This window comes from Tribolium madens, unplaced genomic scaffold, assembly GCF_015345945.1.
Source record: "Tribolium madens isolate multiple individuals breed KSU strain unplaced genomic scaffold, Tmad_KSU_1.1 Scaffold_3;HRSCAF=73;Tcas5.2_LG2, whole genome shotgun sequence".
NCBI lineage: Eukaryota > Metazoa > Arthropoda > Insecta > Coleoptera > Tenebrionidae > Tribolium > Tribolium madens.
Genome location: NW_025401006.1, coordinates 3,641,749 through 3,667,204, shown reverse-complemented (window position 1 = coordinate 3,667,204; position 25,456 = coordinate 3,641,749). Strand labels below are relative to the sequence as shown.

The following is a 25,456-nucleotide window of genomic DNA, read 5'->3' as shown; positions in this document are numbered from 1 at the left end:
ATCTCCAGTAATTGAATTCCCGCCGACCAGACACGTCAGATTTTCTAACGTTTTGTTGGCAAAGGACCAACTGTTACCGAATCTCCTGCATTTTCAACGACCACTTGTGACGCTGTTAAATTCTCGTTGCATTGGACTTAGTGATTAATGCCCAACTTGACAAATTCGGTTTTTTGACGCTTGAATTACAAGCTTAATGAATTTGATTGATAAATTGAAAAACCTTATGAATAAATATAGAATTTTATGTTTACTCGGGTTTATGAATTTCTTATTAATTGATTGAGACGGGGAAAATGCACTCTATCAGTCTGGAAAAGATAATATGCAATCAATTTGCGTCGTATGTAATTTACATGCAAATATGTGCCGTTGGATAACACTTGATCCAGGCTGATGAGTGGAACGTTTTCCAATCTGGCGAACAGAATGATTAAGTTTTATTTTATTTTGCTGAAACTTTATTTTTGTTTCTTGTTTCAGGCACACTCTCCTCTGTTGGGTTCCGGCGACACCAAACCTGTAAGTGAAATAAATAGTCGTTTCAGTACCCTATTGCTTCCACGCCTTTCCACTCGCATTTCCCGCCTTTCCGATGTCGGATTTTCTTACCGGCGTCCGGTTTTCGCGAGTGCTTCTCGTGAGAGCCTCCACTTATTATTACAGAAACAAGTGTGAGAAAAAATCCTCGTTCTATTTCCACTCGAATTGCAAAGAGCGAAGGTAAATTTTAATAAATGGCTAGGATTACGAGAGCAGTCAGGATATTTGCAGTTCGGGAGAAATTTATGATTAATTTAGTGCAGGACGTAGCTCTCGTCTCTCAGATATAAAATGTGTAACGAGCATTTTATTAAAAGGCGCTTACTGGAGCAGACATCAGAAACGTAATTCCACCAAGTGCAGCCCTATCTAGCACGAACTCTTCGTCTTAATCTTATTAAAAAGCGATCTTGTTGGGAAACTAGTGCAACATTAATGATTTGCTTGTTTGAGGCGAAACGTTGCATTTAACAACATAATCAAATTAGTGTTAGTGTTCCAGATTTGGCATTCAGACTTGAAACTTTAACTGACTCTAACTTGATCGTGGCTCCAAGTGTGAACTGGGGTAATTCACAAATTGCTTTTTCACTCATAACGGAAATTATATTGAGAGAAACATCGATTTGAAAAAAAAGTTATCGTTATTACATGTGATCAGATTTTATCGGGTTTGAAAAAGTGGGTGGTTTGCTGAAATTTTCTTAAGCGGTATTACACCATGATTATCAAAAACAAGCTTGAACTTATCAAAGTAATTACTTTCCTCTTCTTAATCGCCTTAAAAGTTAAAATGTCGGTGTTGTTGATTCTGTTCACTCTCCTGAAGGATAAAATAAAACAACAGGTGTTAACTCCTGGTGGCTTTTACATTATCAAGATTAATGAGCGAAGGCAATTTTATATAAGTAGAAGAATCTAAAATTTTAGTCTTTGATAATTTTATCGCGAGAAAAACCACATGTGAATGTTCGCACTTTTCTTTCATCATATTCGAAATAAACTTAATTGACTTAAACTAGATTTATGAATTTTTAAAGACGATTTAATTTCACGGTGAAATTGCAGAAAATGCAAGCATGTTTTTTTGACATTGTTTGTAGTTGGCAGTTGTATCATCCTGATATCTTGCGAAATATTACAGCTGTCTGGATATGAGAGTACTATTTCTAGAATACGAGGAGACTACACGCTGATCAACGACCTGTCTCAGCATTTATCTAACTTTAATCAGTTTGGCTAAGCAGCAGGAGTAATCTACATTTTAGCCTGGGTTTTAGTCTCATTACCGGAAGGCTCACTGTATTCTTCAATGTCAAAATAAATGAAACCACAAGCAGTTGCAAACAATGGATTATTAAAATTTTAATAAAAAAGACCTTTACGGCACGTTTCTTGATAAATAAAAACAAATGATTATTATTTGTTTGGTTTTATAATTATTGCTTTTGCATCGAAACACGTGGCCGAACTTTTGTGTATTTCAATTTTATCAAGTTTTCAAGGAAATCAAACAGTATTGTCGTTGGCAGAAGCGAGCCAGTTTCTCATGTTATGTAACGTGAATAAACAATAATAATATTAGCATCTGTCGTCGAGAAGCCTAACTGTAAAGTTCGCCGGTTTCTAGCGGGATTTAAATTGATGTGGCGTGCTCCTCTTATGCTGAGCGATTTTCAGTTTCCTTTCATTCGCGCGCGTTCACATACGCCGTCATCTCTTTAAATGATTTTTGTATTCTGGTTCCGGACGTTGAAAGAAGGTGATCTTTGGGACTACGTGTACCATTTGCACGTGACACCCGTGTTAAATACAACAACTTTTCTACAAAAGACTAAATGGGCTGCGGAGTGAAACGGGACGTTGGTAAAGCTAACTTAACAGTACGTTTTTGACTTTTTTAAGAATTTATTTAATTATTTTTCATCTAGTTTGTCTTTCTTTACGCTTCAGTGAAAACCAGGTTAGATCGAGATAGCTATTTCTGTTGCGAATATTCGGCTAGTTTGGTTCACTCTGGTTTTAACTACCCTGACGGGGCTTTATGTAATTTTGCATCTGATCCAAGAGAGTTTTTCGGCTTTTAATCGTATAGCACCCGAGCCAAAAAAAAATGTGTTTCCTCATCTTCAACGATATTTTTACGCCGGTGATGTCACGAGTATAAATAATTTGCGATCCATTTGCCGATTTCTGATTGTTCGATTGTTTATTGCTTCTGCCAACAAATGTATGTTTTTCTGATTTGTTCACGAAAATCCATTTTATTTGTTTGCGGAATCTTGAGTTCATTTCAATCAGAAAGCCAATAATGCAAACAACAAAACTACATTTTTATTTTAATTGAGTTTTGGTATTAATTAGCTTTTGTTGAATTTACAATTGTGTAAAGTTTGTATAAATAGAACCAATTAAATACCAAGGGCTTGGATTTATTTCGGACGCTAAATTTAGTGCATGAATTTTAATCATGATTTACGGTTCAAATTAATTTTACGCTTCTCTAATTATATTAAAAAAAATTCTAAAACATAATAAAGGATCGTGTTTGAAAGATAGTCTAGGCGAGTAAATGGAAGTTTAGCCAAAAATATTGCACAAATTTACTAAATATATATAATGGTTGTTGGCAGAAGTTATTAACAATTATATTTTGTTCAATATTGATTATGTTGTTTTAAAACGGAATTACCTTGATTAAACTACATTTCTCCATTAGGATTGTTTACATAGATGTTACATACATATTCTGACACTCTAATTTGCAGGTTTCATGTTGAAAATGTAATTATTTGAAATTTTTATATTTTTCGAGACCAAGCGATTCATTCTTTATATTGTAGTATCAATAAGTCTATAACAAAAATTGCTTTTGGTGGCTTCATTTCAAGAAATCTATAGAAATTGATTACGTTTTTTATCTTCGTTCACGTTTTTTAAGTTTCTCTGTTAAAATGAAATTGAATGTAAACCTAGTTCGAGGATCTTACATTTTTACCGCAATTATTAGTGAAATATCGTTTAATATGTCAGTCTCGAATTTCAGCAGATAATCCGTTCCGAAAATGCCCATTTCTATGCAAATTTTTTCGGGCAAAGCGATAAATATTTAAATTAAAAGGTCTAGCCAAATGGCCTTTGCAAAAGAAGTAACAGAATTTTTCATATTTAAATTTATTCGTAACAGAATTATTAAGAAGTTATCGAGCTTTTGGTTTCGATGATCGATTTCATTCATAAAATATTTATGCACACATAAACTTTCATACCTACTTAATTTAGATTGATGTTCGAATAGCTGTAAAACATCTCATAAAGACTTTATTCCTGTCATTTTTTAACTATTATTCTCGTGGTTGTTTCAGGTAAACGGCGACGATGAATGGGAGTACGAGGAAATTATTTTGGAGAGGGGTGGTGCCGGATTGGGTTTCAGTATCGCCGGAGGCACGGACAACCCCCATATTGGTGACGACACCGCAATTTATATCACTAAACTCATACCTGGGGGAGCCGCGTCGGCGGACGGTCGACTCCGGGTAAATGATTCAATTTTATCGGTCAACGATGTCCCAGTCGTCGATGTTCCTCATGCCAGCGCCGTCGAAGCTCTCAAAAAGGCTGGCAACACAGTCAAATTAGTAAGTTGCGGTTTTAATGACGTTTCCTCGTTATTTTTCGCTTCAATTCAAGTGTAAATAATGATACCGCTCACGGATTCAAAAGATTGTTGAAAACTCGCGAAGAAACTACTATTGTAAAGATTGTCGAGAGTCGTCATTAGTTACACTCAAAAATACTATTTTATTGCAGATAGTGCATCATCGTAACTTCTGTGTCAATTCGGGCTTTCAAGTCGACAAAAGGCGGATGCGCCGGGTTATGTCGTGCACCCATGACACTGTTCAAATTTATACAAGTGAAGAAAAATGTTTTAGTGTCGTATTTAGGTGCATTCTCATGCAATTTCAGTTTCAGTTTAGTGAAACTTGTCAACGCAAAAACATTATTTTTTGTCCATGCAGGTGTTTTATTTAATCTTGAAAAATATGGGGGTGAACAGTCCCCAAATCAATTTCAAAGGTGTCACCATTTTTGTGAAAGGATTATAGAGTAATCATTTTATTTTTTCTGGAAATATTTACTTGACGAGTTGATTGCAAAAATACGTGGAGAGGAGTATTTAATCGCGTCTGTTTTCTCAAAGATAAACTCGGCCTATTTCCCTTCAGGGAATTTCACGCTCATCAAAATCGATGTTGTTCCGGTCCTTCGATTGATTGATCAACGAGGAAGAAAATTGTTCCGGAAATATTGACGATGCTCTTCGATAGTAATAAATATACTTAGAAGCGGAATCAAATTTCGAACGACACGATTTTTACTTCTATCAAAGGCTTTTCCCAAGGGCTGAACGTCCAAACTCGTTAGCACTTAATTCGAAAAACGCTTATACTTAAATGATTATTTTCAAACAACGCGATAACACAATTTTTTTTTATAATCGAATTATAAATTCTCATAAACAATTTTTTATGTTTTTGCTTAGTCAATTAATTAGAAAAACTTTTTGTTGCAAAGAGAAACCATTAGCTTTGATCAAAGCGTTGATTAGTCGTAGTTCTAGTCTTAAGACTTTTGTTAATTATTTTGTATTACAAAGTGAATTTAGTAATTTGTAATTTTTCAGTGCGTGAGACGACGGCGACAGCCTCGCAACATGAGACTGATGGAGATCGAGTTGGTAAAAGGCAACAAAGGTCTCGGCTTTAGCATTGCCGGTGGCATTGGCAATCAGCACATCCCCGGTGATAACGGCATTTATGTCACTAAAGTGATGGAGGGTGGTGCTGCTCAAGTGGATGGTCGTCTCCTTGTTGGCGATAAACTCGTCGCAGTCAGGGACGCTGTCGTAAGTATCCTCTTATCCAGACGTTTCGTCGACTGAACGTCTCAAAATCTCAATCGAGAGACACTTCAACATTTACGACGCGAGAATTTACGTTTATAAAGCAACAAGTTTTAAGCGATTTCTTGTTTTATGTGACATAAAAAAGATGCATTTTTTCAAATTGTGGTTGCGACTTTAAATAAATTTGTTTTGTTCTACGTTTTGGAATCGTTATTAAAGTGCTAAATAACGTTCACAATTCTCATTTTTGTTTAGTTATACGTTCTTTTTGTAATATTTTATGATACGCTGTCGTCAGCCCGTTACTTTGCGTTTACAATTTCCATGTTCTTTTGACTACGGGGCTTTTCATTATTCTGAGAAAATAGACGACGACAAACGTATTCGCTGAACGAACTTCCGTTCAACGTTAGTAAAAGAAGCAAATTTTTTTAGAGGAAAATAGTTGAGGTATTTTTGCCTATCAGGGATGTTTTTTTATATACGAACTGATAGTGCTATTGATTTTCAAAAGCAGCACGAAATGGAAATATTGCTGTAATATCTTTTTTCATATTTCTCTTTTCTACTGTTTCTAATAACGCGTGATCTTTTCAACAATGTGGATTTTTCCTGATACTAGTTTTATTTGTTGCCATAAGCGATGCATTGAAACACTATTATTAAGGTCTATTCATATCAATTAGAAACGTAACAAATACCAAGAATAGTAATTTATCATTTACAAAAACATATTTTAGAGTTTATCAATGTTTCTATAACTGTTACAGTTACTTTTTTCGATTGGGTTTTGAATTTTCATTTATGACTATACGTTTGTATCATCAATGCGGTTCTGCCTAAATTACAGATGTGACATTTCATTTTCCTCGTCTTGTACTCGTGTATTTTCTTTATTCAATGCAATGTTTCTCTTTTATAATCTCAAATATATGCGGTCGTCTTTTGAAATTTGCAACGATACGGTGAATGGTATTGCTCTGTAACATGTCGGCATATTATTAAAAATGCACGAAACAATTTGCAAAACAACACAACGCATGCACACTGAGTGTATCTGCTTTTCACGCTTTTTAAAATGTGGAATTTATTACGGAGAAGGGTGTTAAAATTTCATATTTCGGCGATAACCCGATTCAATTTTCGCTAATCGAAATTTGTAAATTTACATCATAAATACGGCCGAGATGATTTGTTATATTCCGGAGCGGATTTTCCGAATTTAAGACGAGTTTCTGAATGAAAAACTGACGCTCCTGAAAGTTGCATAGCTCAACTTCCTCATCCGTTCTTCCGTCGCATCTGCCGAGGAGCACTCGGATTTTGTAACTTAATGATCATCCACCTGCTCTGTTATGAGGAAAGGATCCGTTTTGTAGAGTAAGCGACCAAGTAAAAATTAGCCAACTAATTTCTCTGAAGGCGCCAGCAGGTTTAAAGAAAAGAAAACACGTATTTCACATAAAATAATGTCAGTTCTTCCAACATAATTACCTAATCAAATTTTCTTTCGCTTGTTCTTCTCTATCGGTGCCTGCAACAATTTCTTTTTTCCTCACAGTTTCTTCGTTCTCTTTAATTAAATGTTTCTTACTGTTCTTTTCCAGAAAGGCGAAGTTAACCTGGAGAATGTCACCCATGAGGACGCCGTCACAACGCTCAAAACAACGCAGGACAGGGTTGTGCTTGTCGTCGCCAAACCAGACAGTGCCTTTAATGCTCCCGCATCAGATACTTCCTATTCGCCGCAATTGTGTAAGTTGGAGTTATAACTGTTTCGGACAGAAATTATAATTCAAACGTCAGATTTTACCTTAGAGCCGAGGAGCAGTTATCCATTCATATTTTTATTAAATTGTAGGAAGGTTAGGCGCTAGGCGGCGACATCAACAATTGCCGCTTCTAAATGCTAAAGACCATTATCTTGTGTGATGGCTGCAAAGAACAATAAATCTGTCTCGGGTAAAAATTACGAGGTTTTTCTTTGTGTAACTTTATGAAAAACTCACGGTTACCCGAGAGCGCGTATAACTGGTTGCCTATATTTGATATTAAGAAAATCACAATGAAACGTTGCAGAAACACGAGTATTAAAAATAAAACCAAAGTTTTAAAATCGATAGTGTCTCTATTTATTTACCCTCGTAACGTGAAATAAGATACAGATCCTTTTTCATTATGAAACGACGACGCTAAAAAATCCTCAAATCCAATTTAATTCTATCAAATGGAAGGTTATTGTTTATTTTGCACAGAATTAAAATGGATCAACTCAAAAATTGTTTTAAATTGTTGGTTTCAGCTACGAAGGCATCAAACGCGTATCCTGAGTCGATTCACTCATCAAACCTCGCACTGCACCATCCACCCTCAACACCAAGGGCTGTCAGCCAAGAGGATGTATCTCGGTAAGTTCAAACTCGGCGTAATCCCCAGGCTTCCAGTATATTTTATACTCTCTGTGTGAAGTTGGCAAATTAATTATTTAACAGGGCGGTAACGGAATTTCTCCTCAAATATTTCGAGGTGAATTTACTAATTAATTCAATAATTAAAACTTCTCTTCTGGAAATAATGACAAATTTGGTTTTGTTTGTGGCCGTGTTTGGTCGATTGTAACAAAATGTTTAATCATTTGTTAGGTCTAATTATTATTGTTTCATAATAATAACGGATCCGCTTAGTGAATTTGTTTTTATTCCGTAGCGCTCTATTGAAATCCATTGATTTGTCGTCATGCGGTGTCCAATGTCCATAAATTACCACTAAAATGGATGTTTTAATAAAGCCTCTGCGGCAAAAATGCGCATTAATAATGAATAATTGTTACCACGAATTTAACACAACGCGGGATTTGTATTTTTATTCAAAATTGCATTTGCAAACCCCGGACTATTTTTCCAAATTTAGAAAGTTTACAGCTCGGGCTTCAACTAAGAATTCGATTAAAGTCACTTTGTTAAAATTCCTCATTAATAAGGAAGTTTGAAGGCACTTCAAAGGCAGCTAAATTAAAAGTAAAAGGAAAAAGTTACCACAATTGAATACAATAAGTTAATTCGTGGAGAAAAAACCGTCACTGCATCACTCATTCATGAACTTTAACTTCCTTGCCGATAGAATAGTAATGAGTTGACAACCAACCTTTAATACCTTATTGGCACTGAGATACATTCATCGTTAATTTCGACGAATTAGTTTATGCTAAATGATATCATTAACAATTTTTTAACGGGGGACTTCTGAGTTAATTTGCTTGCAACTGTCGTTGCATTCCTACACGTTTTTTCGATTCTTCTTCCACAATGGCTTGAAGATTCATGAGTTGGTGCTTGACATTCAAAGTTAGTGGATGTTTCATGTGGATTTTAACATGATCAGGTTAGTTGATTTAATTTAATTTCGTTAGCAAATGTTGCTGATTTAACTAAAATAATGCGAAACCATGAATTACATTTTAATTAACCACTCATTAGTAGGTCTTCTCACGACCCGCATTCAAATCAATTAGTTTATGCTGTAATAAAATAATCATTATACAATTTTACTTTAAAATTTATGATTATTTACAATTTCATTAATTTTTTTATTTCGCTCAAAATCGCAAACTTATATTTACTCGTTTTTTACATTTTTTACCTTGATTTTTATCCAGTACGAGTCGTATTTATTTACAATTATGTATATCTTGTTTACGTTTCATTTTTTGGCAAACAACGTTTAATCTTGAACATTTGGTAAGCAGTGGCGGCTCGTGATCATTAAAACTGGGTAGGCAGGCAAAGCTGTGTTGACCTCTCCCCCCTCATCTAATGCACAACTTTTTCTAAAATTATTATGTATACGAACATATTTATATAAAATATATTTTACTTTAAACTGACAAATCTAAAATAAAAAATAATTAATTAATTAAAATTAAAAAGTTTTAAGCTTTTTATCAGGCACATGATGTTCAGTTTCTTTTTTAGTTTTACAATTTTGTATTCTTTGTTGCATTCTTTGAATTTTGTATCGCATAAGCACTGCCTATGTTGCCGCCCCTGACGAGCCGCCACTGTTGGTAAGTGTAAACAATACATTATTGACCTGTTTCTTTATACAGGGGGTCCAAAAGTCTGGAAACGATTTTATTCTGGCAAAACTATTAATTTTTTTGGCAAATAAATTTATAGGTGTGCAATGGCTATAAAAATGCTCTTAAAAAAAAATTGATTATTAATTAATTGTTTATACTACGAGATAAACATAGTAACATTTTTTTTAATGGAAACCTACCACAATTTTTTTAGGCAATGAGCTTGTTACAAGAATTGTTGCTATGCAAAATTTTTTTGTATACCTCACACTTTTTTATTAAAAAAATGTTTGACTTACAAAAATTAAAGAATTTTTTTTGAGTAAACTACCAGTTTTTTTGGAAATAAATTAATAAATGTTTAAAGGTTGTAAATGAGCTATGCCAAAATATTTTTTATTTTAATTAATTGTTTAAACTTTGAAGTTTACCATACTAATAATTTTTTTCTTAAATAAAAACGGTTTTTTGTTTATTGTTTTACGAAGATATGCTTATGCATTTTATTTATGTTAACTTTGTTGCGCCACCCTATATAGAAATTACCTATAATAACGAAAATATTTTTGAACCATAGAAAAAATGATTGTCTATCGTCCAAAAGAAACCGCATTTTGTTATCTTCTTTACTGTCAGAGTAATCGAAAAAATACGGAGCTCTGGGACAGCCTGTATGTCTTGTTACTCCATACAAAAATTTAATTTCCATTGAAAATGGAACCTGTGAGCTTTCTAATTAGTAATTATGTACAACCTCTAATGATTAGATTTGTTTTTAAGATCTAAAAGTCAAAACAATATTTAGATTGCAAGATTTTTCTGGGGCAACTTCCAGAAATTCCAGGGATAAAAATATTAGCGAACTGATCTTTTACTTTTATTACAATTTATCACCCTTACTAATCCAACTCCTGAATACAGGTAAAGACTGAGTTTGGACCTCGTCTTGGGTGTATTGCTGGGTTGCTTTTGAATAAGAATAATAAGTGCTGAAAACCGTCTTGCCCGTTCACTCCCGTAGACAGCCTTAAATGTTTTATGTAAGTTATTTAAATAAGTTGAAAGTAAGTCATTTCATGTGAATTTTAGCTACATGGTGTTAATAATTAACAGGTCAGGAAAGTGTCAACAAATACTAAATTTTAGCTTTGAATTTTTTTCTTCTCGCAATAGTAAATTTTTATTCACTTTGGTGTAAATTGAAATCTCCATTTTAGCACTTGCAAATTGCACTTAATACCAGTATTGCATTATATTCTTGTTTAAACAGTGAATTTCAATTGAACATATTGTTACCATGCATTTACGTACAACAGTCTGATTGATAATATAAATTGTTGCAGAGGGGTTTTGTGCTAGTTTTAGTTTGGTAAATCAAGCTTGTTATTTAGACTAATTACAAGTTTCGAGTCAATGCAATTTCCAGATGCAATTAACTTTTTCTTCCAATTGATTTTTTGCAAGTTTCTGTTCTAAAAGTGCAGGAGAATCGGAATCTCGTGGAGCTTTCCGACAATATTTTTCGCTAATTGTGTACAGTTCGAGTAGTTCGACGGCAATGAGTTTACATTTTCAGTGTAAATCTCGATTTTTTGAAGTGATTCAAGTCTGGAGCTGGCGTTACGCCAGTTTGCGTACTGTAAAAAAAAACTAATTATTAGCAGTTCTAGATCGACAAGGCTTGAATTACAAACAGAGGCGTCTATTCATCTATTCATAGCTCACATTTGAAAGCAATTGGAAATGGTTCAAATACAACCTATCCAATAGGGCGCTTTTTGCTTTTCTAAGCGAGCGTGATGTAGCGAAAAGTTCATCAAGCAATCGGGCTTTCTCATTACCCATGTAGAGTTCCGATTCCGTAATCAACTGTTAAAATAAATTATCGAACACATGTGTTTCATTTCCTTTGAAAAACTAGCACTGTTTAATTTTGCCGCGAAAAGCGTCAGGTTTTCCGAATTATTCCTTATTTTAATTCGATTCGTGACCCATAGTTTTCTCGTTTATTAGCGGTTGAACATTTCGGGTTTCTTTAATCTAGACGCAAACGTGATCGATTCATTTGCCGGCTTTCGTCTGGCCCCGATTAAAAACGAGCGCGAATGACACTAATAGGAGTGTTAATTCGTTCATTAAACATATGTAAAATGACGAATTATTTATAATTACTATACTGCTTAATTTATTCACATTGAAGTGGATTTATTATTAAGGCTAAGAGTTTAACAGCTCAATAGTTACGATAAGCCGCAGTAACAATTTTTAAAATTACACATTTTTGTTGCTAAATTGTAAAAATGTAATTATTGTTTTATTTTGGCTCTATTGTGAAGCCTAAAGCTTTTCATGATTCAGGCCATCGTCGAAATAATATTTTGCTGTTCTTTCTTTATCCACGGTGCAATAAATGCCAACTTGAAGAATATAATTTTGAGCTGCCCGTGAGCAGCAATTACAAGAGAAAAAGTATAATCGGCATTTTTCGTGTTTGGGTAAAGCAAAAAATATTGCTTAGAGACAACACCTACCCAAAACCGTTATTTTATAATCACTGACTTGGAATAATTAACGGCGTTATTAACATATTAATTCCATATATTCACACAAATCAAAACCGTTTAATTACAGGCATTAATTTATTAATTACTAGATATCATAGATTTGTTTGCGGTCTCAGGTTTTTTATAAATCGTTTCTTTTGATTTATTTTGGTTATTTGAAACGTGATATGAAAAACGCAAAGAATGTATCAAGGTGTCGGTCAATTACAAAGATTTATGAAAAGATCACAAGTTTTTCCCAATTAGCATTTTTCACTGTTTTTCCTTGAGGTAATTTGTATACAGGGTGAATATAAAGTATGGAACCAAGCGTTTTTTTTTTAATCATTTGCCTTCAAAAAATAATAATTTATATAAATTAAAGTAATATAAAAAATGTGATAGTATTTTGGGTACGAAATTTTATTTTGTTTTTGAATTATGCGATTTTTTTTTGTCAAAATTTCAATTTATGTTAAAAAAATTTTTTTAAAAAATTAACTATAAAGTAGATAGTTGTAATCCTTAGATCATAACTTTCATGAAAAAAATGATTTTATAGTGGGTTGCCATTTGAAAAAAATTTTTTTTTTTTGTAGAACTCAAAAACAAAAGAAAATTTCGAAAAATTTTATTCTTGATAAATCATCACATTTTTATAGCACTTTATCATTCATCAATTAGTTTTTCCAAAAAATAAATAGTTTAAGCGAAAAACGTTTGGTTCCATACTTTTTATTCACCTGGTATATGACAGCAACTGTGATTGTATTACAGCCGGACAGCGTAATTCTAATTTTCAGGTTTATGTTTACAGTAGATGATTAGGAAGTATTGCATTAAACTTGTCTCGTTTATCATTAAGTAAAAGCTTATTTTCATAGCAAATTCATAGTAAATTCCTAATTATTATTTGAAAACGATATTTCTATTATTTATTAATTGAAGAACCAGTCAGTTATTCTGATATGTTAGAAAAAGGGAAAAAAATAGGCTCTATTGAAATTGTGATTTGAGTTACTGTTTTTTTTTTTCGAACGATAAAACTAGTCAGTATTTCAGAGTGCTAGAGCTCACTAGATGTTGTCAAATGTTTTGAGAAGACCAACTTCAAATTTAATTGAATAAAAGCTAGTGGTTTGAAATAAAATTGAACATTAAATGGACAGGTGTTTTTTTTATCTCATGATTTTAAATTTGGTAAACGTGAGCCAGGTAAGAAAATGCAACCTTGTTGTAAGTTGAAATTATTTTCAATGTAACGATTTTAAGCTGATGGTAAATAAAATCTCATCTGAAAGGTGACTTTCACACTTGATTGGCCAGTCATTCTTTTAATTATTACACGACTTTGCCACCACTTTATTGCACTTACGGTATCAAAGAAGCCATCGATTCGAGTCGAATACAAACGATAGCGGCTAGATGGCGACAAACTATAATCGATTGACCTAGTGTCGTTTATGTTCGTTTTTTCGAATGTATTTGAAACCACTAAATCCAATTATGCACTTTGAGCTACCACGTGTGTAATTCGTTCAATAAAATTAACCAAAATGATTAATTCATCTAACAACTGAATTGAATACTTATCGCAATCTGCATTTCGTGTTTTGTGTTCGTTCTTGCAGGATAATTTATCAATTTTTCAATCTTTCGATGAGTCGTTGTCATCCCCTAATTACTGCTCGAAAACAATATTAATTAACAAACGTGCGATACGTTCCGTTGGCACATACACATATGCATCTATTATTTAACAACTGCCTTGATGTAACCCTCGTGGAGGGACCGACCGGTCGTGAAAAATATTCGTTAGGGGTGAACAGCATATTGCACCGAAGGTTATTTGAAACGATTATGAAGCTTATGGTCGTCGTTAGTTGAGTAGGATTTCCCGCAGCAAGCTTGAACTTGGACTACTTTGAAAGGTCGTCCAATGGGAAAGCCGTATTCCGATAAATGAACGGCTTCTACGCTATAGTAGTTGTTTATGGACAGTGTAAATTTGCTGTAGCGAGTGTGTACAGTGAGTCATGGGGGTGTCTGCTGTGTAATACCAAAGTGACGTTTAAACGGTAAAGATTGACGGGGGAAAATAGCGTAAACGTGAAAATGCACCATAGAATATTTAGCGTTGTAATCACCTAAATTGGTTTGTTTTTAACTTGTCCGGAAATGGTCAAGGCGAGTTGTTCAGTCGCCAATAAAGATCCTCAAAGTTTAAACTTCAAACAAACTTTCCTCCCCAATAAGTATTCCAAATTTATGGAGATTGTTTACTTTTGATGGTTTATATCTATCATCCATCCCGAACGTAATTCACTGGTTGCTAATGAAGCTTCTCATATGAAATTCTTGATTTTTTTTATTTACATTGTAAATTCCTAATTTACGTAGACGCCACAAAACTTGATATAAACAAAAATCAACTGAAAGACATCCCATCGATTCGATTCGAAATTCACTCACACCCACAAGATTGCCATTTTTGTATTTACAGTTATTAAGACACTTTTATTACAGGCCACGAAATTTCTGACCTTCTCTCCCTAGTTATTCGACCATGAGATTTTACAATACTCTAATTGAATTCGTTAGTCGTAATTACGCTTGTGTTTATTTTGAGTCGAAATCAAGAGTGTGAAGGCTTTTGTTGATTGTTTACCAATTGCCAATAGTATATCAAAGAATTAATAAGTGTCCGGGATGGGGACAGAAAATTACTTTCGTAGCTACTGTTTGGTAACTCCGAACTTGCGTCATTAGTGAGTCATGTATAACATTGTCCCATCGATTGCGGACACCCCAAAATCGTCAACCATTATATAGGCTGTTCCGTTTTATTGTTACAAACTTAAACAGGTGATACAATATTCAATTTGAAGACAAATGTTTTCTATGATAATTTTAATTGTTACAAATTTAAACAGTGTCATAACTTTATATAATTATTTAAATAAAAATGACCAAGTTTTGGTGACAATAATCGAGCAGTAAGAATTCCAAACTAGTGAATAATTTACCGATTTTTCGTTGCGTCACATCAGTCACGGTTAAAATAATAATTTAGAAAGTAAAAAATTATGTAACGAATGCACCCGTTAAATGGGTTCAATTGTATCGATTATTATGGGGACAGTACAATTCAATTGGGTTGAAATCTGGTCAGCGACCTGGATCGATTAAAATTATTGTCTTTGTTTTTGTCGTTAATCATCTCAATTAGGATTTAAAATGGAGATCCATTAACACGATACTAATTAATTGGGCGATATTAGCCACTGTCGGCCTAATGTAATTAGTTTTATCGGATGTAGCGGGCGGACATAAGTCTCGAATTACTCCCGTTATAAGGGTATTCCTTCCTGTACCATATTTCTTGCAAACTCCCAGTAAATGTGAAAGTACGATACCATATCGTCTTGTCGATACTATAACCACAGAGATATCGAACTCGTTTACAGCTAATTAACGCGAAATGGACACCATAATGACGGTAATTGGAAAGTTGTGCGAAATATATTCGCAAAATATACGTCGAACTTGCACTGCTCTCAGGGGTGGAGTGGAGTAAATGTCGACGTTTATCACAAGTTAACAAGCTTCAGGAGCAATTACCCAAAAATGCTTTTGCAAACATTCCGGTACACAACTAGGAAATTTCAATACGTAATGACCTTCGACGTCACTGATAACGCGAGATAATTGCTGAAGGCTTTTTAACCAGATGTATTTTTGCTTTCATTAATTCAGTGACACACTAATGTAATGTCTCTTGAAGAGAGATCAAATTTTTAAGTGTCACTGCAGGCGTAGTCATAAATCCGTGACTAGCCAAGTAAATAGTTGTTGCCAATTTATAAAAAGAGAGACGTGCAGGTGACGCTTTAACTTATTAGCTGTCAATTATTAAAAAAACTAAATTTCTGTCTCCGTAATGACTTTATAATCACGCAAATATTATCAGAAATAAGTGAGATAGTGCAAATAATGTTAATTAAATACTTGAGCTTTCACGATAAGATTTTTCCACCGAATTCTTTCTGTGGCTTTCGTTCTCCAAAAATACCTTTCCGGATATACACACACCGGAAGCAATAACTCCACCGCCGCCAAAGCATTTTCCTCGGATATTTCCGTACATCATAAAGATAATTATTATAGCCGATTGGTAGGTTATTGCCTTACCAGTGATGCCGTTTGAATTTTTATTCAAAAACACAACCTTTGTTACGGGTGAAATCTGTCAAACGAATACGAAACTCAGGCATTATTTATAAGGAATAAAACCAGTCAGTCCGACCGAATGACACATGCTGGACCTTTATAATTGCTAAATAAAAAAATCATGGCGGAATTATTGCTGCAATACCTTATAAAGCCATGCATAGTTATTTAGAACAGTTGCGTGTTGAATTGCTTGGTTTGTAAGCACTGAAGAAAATTTTCTAAGGAGAAAGGGTGAATAAATTTTGATGTTATCTGCTTCATCTTTACCAGAAATGGATCGAACGTTTCTAAACGGGACTAACTTTGCACGAGATGTTTGGACCAAACGAAGAATTAAATTAAAATTGTTATTTACGAAAAAACTTATCAATAGGATATTTACTCATGTATGTCTAATTATTTAGATGCAGAAATCGATGAATCTAACTATGTGTGTGCAAAATTTAAATTATGTTAGGTTGAGTGAATCTGGCCCAATTTTCCGGTAATGAAATCGGACTGATCATTTGTAAATTTTCACTAATAATATATGTGCATTAAATTGCCAGGTCAAACTCCGTTAGGTTAGAAATCTATTATTGGGGCTCAATAATAAACCAGAGCATGTAATATACATGTTTTATTTTTCAATTACAAGCAAACACAGTTTTTAATTCCATTTTCCGATTAGAAAGTTCCCTAGCATCGCTTTTAGAGGAATATTAATAAGATTTTTTTCACTAAAGACATTTAAATTTTTGTGTGGTTAGTTTTTAGTGATTATTAATTGATGATGACACTTAAGTTGATATTAATGTTCCGGTTTACTGGTCAACTTTCCTAACGTGTGCATCTCGTTAATGCTTTTTTGGTGAATGTCTGTAGTTATTCGTGTCCTATTTTGCGCTTTTGGGGGTCATAAGATATGTAGGATGGACCCTCAAGGCTCGTTTATGTTCAATAGACCGTGAAAACAAAGATTCAATTAAAATCGTCTGATGGATTCGGGAAACTCATTCAGTGCGTGTATCCATCAACTTCACTACGTATAGTGGCTTTTAATGTGTCGGAATTTCATTACGAGGTATTTGAATTAAATTCGCGAGGTGACAGACTTGATTACCACCGAATAAATAATCTCACGGGCACATTTTCTTACATTATCAAGGGATGATGGATCATTTTTCCCCCTAATTGGACACTTATAACTTTCTCTTCAATCCCCCGACTCCTAAATTTTTGATGGTGCAATTATTCACGTTTCTGCTGTTCTGAAATGACTCATTGTTTGGTTATTACATCAAGATATCAGTCTATGAGTTGTTGTAGAAGCTAACTACTAATTCAGTGGTAATTCAGTAACGAACGATTCAAATGTGAAAATGGTGACACGTTTCGCGTCTTTTTAAAAAAGGCCAGCTTGAAGAAAGTGTTGAAAAATGACGAAGAACAAGCAGCATAAGTTCCCATTGATGCGTGCGACGTTTGCTACTCTCAGCAGAAGATTCAGGAATAAAGATAAACTGAAAAGGTAATAATTTTGGTACCGTTCATCGGTGCATTTTTATTTGAGTGTTATTCTTAAACAAAATGGACCTGTTGAGTGGGCAATTTTAATGAAATTTCCCCACGGAATTTATGATAAAACGCGTGCCTGTACCGCATGTTTGTCAAATATATGTAACATCTCTAAAAATAGAGCGACCAGAGAAAAATACGCAATGACGTGGAATGATAACTTTATAAATATTAATTACTTGTGAAAAAAATTAATTTTATTACTAATGTGAGATTTTTCGCTCGTGGTAACCCTTCAAGTTGACTCTTCAGTTTTGTTGGTATGCAGCAGCCCCTTTCGTCGGGTATAATCGTCACGCTTATCTGTTATTAGGTATTACTTAAAATTCTTCTCATATCTGGAATTTTTATCACAAAAACGAATTGGGACAGTCGAATTATAAGCAGTAAACAAATTTAAATTGTTTCTGTTATTTCAAATACTGAACTTTTATCATTCACATTTTTTGTTCGTTGACGTAGTTTTAAAATCAAAATAATTATTATTAGAATCGAGAAAAAAATGTACATATAGTTTGTCTACTGATATTTAAAAACGCCTTTTTTATCACTAGTTAACATTTTGAGTCTTTTACGATGGTCTCCTTACTAGAAGATTATTTACCTACTCTGCAATAAACTCTCGAATGCTGAGGTTCTTATAATTCCAGGTCTGTACTCACATATTTGAAAAAGAACTACATAAATCAAACTCAGACACAGGTCTATAGTGAAAACTTGTTTTTAAAAGAGTATATATTGATTATTATTAATGCTTACTTACATTTTACGAACACTTTTGATTCAAAATTAACAGATAGATACGGTCTTTAAAAAAAAATTCAAAATTCTCAACTTGAGTTAAAGCTTTACACTGTTTTCTTGTTGATAAATGTTTTAAAATATAGATAGACGCACTTTATTTATAAAACTACCCCAACAATTTCTGCGATTTTCAGGCATTTTTTTCTTATTTTAGATTACCTTGTTTCCAGTAAATTTGAAACATTTCAACAAGTTCGTGTCGGATTTATAAACACCGAACTATTTTGCTTTTGATAACTTTCAGGGGAAGGCTTAGTGAGTACAAACAACAAGCAACTAAAATACAATTTCGCGCTGGAATTATTGATACAACAGAGTTATTTAGAAACAAAAACGAGTGGGTCCCAAACCCAATTTGTTAGTAATCTGCGACTACCTATATGATTATGAGTAGGTACATATATAAAATTTAGTCTTGGTGCTGTATTGTAACCTGCTCGAAAACAGGTCCAAAATTACACTTTTTTAGCAATTTTGAACTACAATGAACAGCCTTGAGCTGAATTTTACAACGCTTTGGCATGTTTATGTAAATATTTCATTTTTCGTATTTTTAAGGACGTTGAATTTAATCTAAAAACCCGCCGCGTGTAGATTCAAGTGTAAATTAAATTGGAAAAAAGAGACTTCCGCTTGCAGATTTTTCCATTTTGTCGGCACGTTTATTATTTATTAATAAATTTGTCCTAGCAAGCGTGCCAGAAAAACCTTTTGTCCCCGACGAAATTACCTATTTAAATGTCACGTTAGAACAACGAATGCCCCAAGACTTTCATTTTGCCATTTTAAACATGTGGTGTAATTAGCAAGTGACCGGAGTTTCGCTACCTGGAATAATTAAATGTACACGACAATATATTGATTGGAATCTCATCCAGTGGGAGGACAGGCATTCCTGAAACGCGCGCGCGCCCTCCCTCATTCCTCGCCAACGACAGTTCACCCGGAGGTTCTCCACTTGGTACAGGTCAGGGTGGCCTCCGGCAATATGTTTCGGGTTTTCCGGACTCACAAACTAATTGCATCCGTTCGACATGAATCGCAGTGATGCGGTCGGAAAAACGACCAAATCCCGATGCGTAAGTATTGCCGTTTTAACCCCCTCGTGTGAAATCAACTTCCGGGACCCAACCTCGGAGCGATAAATTTTACCACGTTCGTGTTTTTTTAACAGACGGTCGTGGGAATTGCGTTTAATCAAAATAGAAATCTTTGTATGTGTTGAAGGCGATGTTTAATGATGAATTTCCTATTTCTGTTGACATGGAATTTTTTATTTAAAACGTGTAATACCGACGATTAAAATTCTTAAAATAACCCGTGGTGATATATTGACAGGAATTTCAGAACACGGTTTAGCACTAAAAATGTCAGATCATATCAGAAAAGTGTGACTATCAGGATCCATTTTAGCCATTTAAAAAATCACCAAACATGGTGTTATGGGATGAAACTTCCGGTTTTCACCATTTCGCTCGTCGTTGCTTTCTCCTTTATCTACTCGTGTGTCCCTTTTTTTTCTTCTATGATCCATTACAGTATTCTGTTTACATGATAAACACCGTTTGGTGAACTTCCTTATTTCCCCAAGGTAGTTTTACGTTTCTACCTATCTAAAATCTTTATTGAAATAATGAAAAATAGAATTTCCACAGTTTGATCGTGTTTCATTTGTTCATAGTTTGATATTGGATAACTTTGTTAAAGTTTTCTCATAGTTTCAACCCCTCATTCTATTAAAATGGATATTGGCCAATAAATTTCCTCCACGTTCTTTATTAACGAGCAAACAAATTCCATTCCATTAATAGGCACAGCTTCGTTATTGTCTGACGCAAAAAGAGCTGCATTTCATCAGAATTTTCTTTTGATTTTGAAAGCTTTAAGCAAAAATACCAAACAAGATGAGACAAGTTTATTGCCATCTTAGGCTTGTTTTAGACATTTTAATGTCAAATATACATATGTTCAAGTACTTACTTTTCTATAAGCATTCTTAATTACCTATGTATTCTTAATAAACTCACCCAGTTTGTTACCAATAAGACCATAGAATGGACACTTAAACTTAAGAAAAAAGAGAGTCGACAGAAAGATATATCGTGTTTACAAATTTTATGGGTTTGATTCTTTATGTTTATGGCCACCCCAACATAAAATTGTCACCAGCACATTCACACATCACATTCTAAATCTGTTTATCACCCTTTTTTGGGGTCTAGATATGATGGTTTTCATAAAAATTAGTAAAAGTTAAATACTGGATTAAGTCATAAACACGGTATATCTTTCTGCCGACTCTAGTAGGAAACCTTGCATGAACATTAGTACAACCTACCTATTTCCGAAAAATAATTAAATTGTTGTGAAAAATGACATGTTACTAGTGCGTTTATATTTTGTGTTTTTATCTTTTCACTTCATTTGTTTGATAAATATTTTGTCCCAAATAAGAGCCCTGTCCATAAATTCAGACTCTAACTGATTATGACTGCTAATTTTTTCCATCTTTAAATAAAAGCAATGTTTTCTTGTCTTTCTAACTGACTCAAGAGCCACACATTGAAATATTTTGTACCTATTCAAATTAAAAAAAAAAAGTTTTAGATTTTAGACTAGTGGCAAAAAAATGGAGATGGTATGCAAGAAAAACAGTTTTTTCGTTTTTATCTACATTATTCCAATTTTATGGATGCAACCCTTGAACTAATTTAGCATCTCAAGTGCTCATTAAATGCATAAGTAGACATATAAATAATTTCCCCGATTAATGTACCTTGGAAAAAAATTCAAGGATTGAACTGATTATTATAATAATTGGACATTGGAGAACTATTTCAAAACAGATCAATAATTTTTTTTTTTTCGTACTACTCATTATTCATTATTTTAATAAACAGATTGTATTTTTGGTAAATAAATAATAATAAACCCAAAACCATGATGAATCCTAAAGCGGGAGCGACTGGTCGAGTCCAAAAGATTCCCACTGTTGCTATGACATCCAACACTTTGATCGCTGATTCCATTGCCTTAATCCAAAGTCTAATTGTTTCGTCCTGAATTACGACTCGTGTAATTTCTTTGCAGAGAAGTGCGCACTGTGATACTACAAAAAGGAGGCTCTGGTTTGGGTTTCAACATTGTTGGAGGTGAAGACGGAGAAGGAATCTTCATATCATTCATTCTGGCCGGAGGTCCGGCCGATTTGAGTGGTGAATTGCGTCGAGGCGATCAAATACTCAGCGTGAACGGCGTTAATTTACGAAATGCCACTCACGAAGAAGCCGCTCAAACTCTCAAAGGAACGAGTTCAACGGTCACAATGGTGGTGCAGTACAGACCCGAGGAATACAACCGCTTCGAGGCCAAAATCCATGACTTGAAACAACAAATCACGCATCCCGTCACGGGGACTCTACTTAGGACATCACAAAAACGGTCTCTCTACGTCAGGTGAGGGTGAAAGAGAAGGGTTGACGATAATTTCTAAATGAATTTGTAGAGCTTTGTTCGATTATGATCCAATGAAAGATGACGGGTTGCCGAGTCGGGGACTCGCCTTTCATTACGGGGATATTTTACACGTGACGAATGCTAGTGACGATGAGTGGTGGCAGGCGCGGAGGGTACTTAACACGGGGGATGAACAGGGTATGGGGATTGTCCCGTCGAAAAGGAGGTGGGAGAGGAAGCAAAGAGCAAGGGATCGCTCGGTGAAATTCCAAGGACACATGCCCAATATTATGGATAAGGTTTTATTTCCCGATTTGCATAGTGCATTTTTCTTATTGGTATGTTACAGCAATCAACATTAGATAGGAAAAAGAAAAATTTCTCGTTTAGTAGAAAGTTCCCCTTCATGAAAAGTAAAGATGACAAGTCGGAAGACGGCTCAGATCAGGAACGTAAGTCACTTTTTTGATTTTCCTTTCACTCATTTGATTTTTTTTTTCGATTTCTTTTACCTCCTGAGATTTGAGTTTTATTTTGATATTGTTTTTATTTATATTTGTTTTTTTTTTCTACCTTTAGACTCTCCTTCTGCCACTCCTAACTCTGCTAATGATAATGAACGAAATCCCTCATGTAAGTACTCATTAACTACTTTTAGGTGTAAACCGGTAATGAATAGGTATCCTTGAAACCTGTATGATATCCGTTATTTTTGTTATTTTGTACTAACAGCACCCCACTAATCGATTCTATTGTACGGTGGTTGTGGACTAGTCTAAATAATTATTTCTTATAACAGTCAAGGTTATTGAGTGATTTAGATCATGAACATAATTCATGTGTATTAAAAAATGTTACCCCGGCCTAATGTGATGGTTTGTGTTACAGCGTTCATGTTATGCTACACCCAGGAGGACGCCAATGCTGAAGGTATAGTATGATTCATAATTACTGTCTTTATAAAAATATTGCATCGTCGTTTTGGTTTACTACATAAATTTTCTTTTGGCTTCTTTCTGTGTTTCATAGTACAGGTGAAATATTATATCGGGTTGAGCTACCTTACATGGAAGAGATCACGTTAATTTATCTGGAGAATAATGATAATAATGACGACTATAGTAAGTGTTAGTGTTGTGACTGCATGGCGATCAGCAGCGCCCCTTGCACTGATTCAGCGTGTTCCGATCATTTGTTTATTCTGACAAATGGAGTTTTCATTTTGGCCTAACATTTCATCGTTGAAATGTCAGTTTGGTTTCAATGTTACCGAATCGACACTCAGACCCCAGCAGGAGTTTTGTTGTGCGGTTTATGCTAACTATCACGTCCCACCCCTCCATCTAGGCTGAACATAAAATAATGTGACATCGCGTGCTTTACAGTCGTATTAGGCCACTGGGGTATCCGTCAGCTGAGTAGCAGTAGCTTGTTGTTTTTTCTTGGGGCAGCTTTTAGATGGCGCTGTCACATTATTTGAAAACGCCTGCGCTATCATGTAGGGTGAATGTGCTAGCCTTCTAAACAACTAGAAAATAACTGCATTAACATAGACTTAGCGTACTTTGATTTGTACGTAAGTAGGTGTGTTTGTTTTTATTTGCGAATTTGCAATTGATTTGTTTTGTGTCACTAAAACGAGTTTTCTGTCTTTTGTCTCTTTTCACAGTTGTGTCTTTATAGAGTTTTAACATGTTTTCAGCTTCTTATCTAGGGTAACTTCATGTGAATGTGTGTTATAGATTGTTAGAGGTTTCTTGGTTTGATTTTTTTGTAAGTTGGCTTGTAAGTTTTTCCAGAAAAACGGGAAGATTTTAATACCAGGTTTTTGCCAAGTGTCCAACCATGTGAGTTATGTTTCACCAAAATTGATCTTTTGGTTTTAATTTCAGGCAATGAGGAAAATGTTCTCTCATACGAACCTGTGCAGCAGATGGCAATCAATTACACGAGGCCGGTTATTATTTTGGGTCCTCTCAAGGACCGCATTAACGACGACCTCATCTCCGAATTTCCCGACAAGTTTGGAAGTTGTGTCCCACGTAAGCTGAAACAAAATTATTTGCAAACAATAGGTAATTCGGATTTATAGATACGACTAGACCCAAACGGGAGTATGAAGTAGATGGAAGGGATTATCATTTTGTCAGTTCAAGAGAACAGATGGAGAAGGATATACAAAATCACCTGTTCATAGAAGCGGGACAATACAATGATAATTTGTATGGAACCTCGGTCGCTTCAGTTCGGGAAGTGGCAGATAAGGTAAACCCCACAACAAAAAGAAAAAATTAATTTACCTAAATTTATTCCAGGGCAAACACTGTATTTTAGACGTAAGTGGCAACGCAATCAAGAGACTACAAGTCGCTCAACTTTTTCCTATTGCCATATTCATAAAACCCAAATCAGTCGAATCAATTATGTAAGTGTTTTCCGCAATTAAACCAATGCGTTACATGTTGTTTTTTTGCAGGGAAATGAATAAGAGAATGACGGAGGAACAAGCAAAGAAAACATTCGAAAGATCTCTCAAAATGGAGCAGGAGTTTGGGGAATATTTCACAGGTATTTTTTGCTGATTTAATTGGATGAAACTAGTTAATTGTGTTTTTCAGCGGTGGTGCAAGGTGATACGCCTGAAGACATCTACGAGCAGGTCAAAGAAGTGATTAAGGAACAGTCGGGTCCAACAATTTGGGTGCCAACGAAGGAAAAACTGTGACAATCGGCCCCTCCAGTGTGGACGCTGCCATCGCGCTCACGGCTGCACTGAACAGTTGACAAAAAATAGACACATTTTGTTGTTATGTGCGGTGCCTCCTAATTGCGTGCTTACAAGACCAGCTCATTCATTAATCATACCTTTATTATTGCCCAAATTGTTGATAATGACAAATACAAGAGTAGTTATGAATTTAAAGTAATCTTAGTGTATGGTGCGGCGGTGAGAGAAATACCCGCAAAGCTTGTATAGATGTGGATAACCTCCGAGCCCTTATTTCATTATTAAAAAATGCACTTGTGTTACTTAATGACTTAATCTATGATGAATAAGCATAATAGTCAAATCTTGAAATCGTTTATAATATAATTAGCCAATTGTTATATGACTTTTAGGTAGTTTTATCAATGTTTTTTGTAGTGTACGATGTATATTTAATATAAAGGTTTCCCTGCCAATAAGTTAAATTGTATATACACAAACAAAATGATATATGTGTAGTATATAACAGAAATCTGTTATTGTTATTTGAGACAAGTTGTGACCTAACTTATTTGAGTTAATAAAAGAAATTTTACTAAATTTAAATGAGTTTTTACTTCGTC

The 25,456-nt window shown here is 34.4% G+C and overlaps 1 protein-coding gene across 16 annotated transcripts in view; it reads left to right on the top strand.

Annotated features, from left to right (window-relative positions):
* Positions 1 to 25,433, top strand: part of LOC123007161 (disks large 1 tumor suppressor protein) — a 189,827-nt gene extending 164,394 nt beyond the window's left edge. For 12 of the 16 annotated variants that reach the window (XM_044402267.1, XM_044402269.1, XM_044402264.1 and 9 more), the window contains 16 exons: positions 484 to 522; positions 3,909 to 4,184; positions 5,234 to 5,455; positions 7,063 to 7,210; positions 7,758 to 7,863; positions 21,761 to 22,126; positions 22,176 to 22,425; positions 22,476 to 22,578; positions 22,706 to 22,759; positions 23,015 to 23,056; positions 23,161 to 23,247; positions 24,019 to 24,168; positions 24,219 to 24,391; positions 24,442 to 24,551; positions 24,603 to 24,694; positions 24,745 to 25,433. In XM_044402267.1, the coding sequence (XP_044258202.1) occupies positions 484 to 522; positions 3,909 to 4,184; positions 5,234 to 5,455; positions 7,063 to 7,210; positions 7,758 to 7,863; positions 21,761 to 22,126; positions 22,176 to 22,425; positions 22,476 to 22,578; positions 22,706 to 22,759; positions 23,015 to 23,056; positions 23,161 to 23,247; positions 24,019 to 24,168; positions 24,219 to 24,391; positions 24,442 to 24,551; positions 24,603 to 24,694; positions 24,745 to 24,851 (2,325 nt within the window). In that variant the 3' untranslated portion in view covers positions 24,852 to 25,433. The remainder of the gene's footprint in view (positions 1 to 483; positions 523 to 3,908; positions 4,185 to 5,233; positions 5,456 to 7,062; positions 7,211 to 7,757; positions 7,864 to 21,760; positions 22,127 to 22,175; positions 22,426 to 22,475; positions 22,579 to 22,705; positions 22,760 to 23,014; positions 23,057 to 23,160; positions 23,248 to 24,018; positions 24,169 to 24,218; positions 24,392 to 24,441; positions 24,552 to 24,602; positions 24,695 to 24,744) is intronic. The other 4 variants (XM_044402262.1, XM_044402263.1, XM_044402266.1 and 1 more) reach the window with 4 other exon arrangements.
* Positions 25,434 to 25,456: the final 23 nt, after the last annotated feature.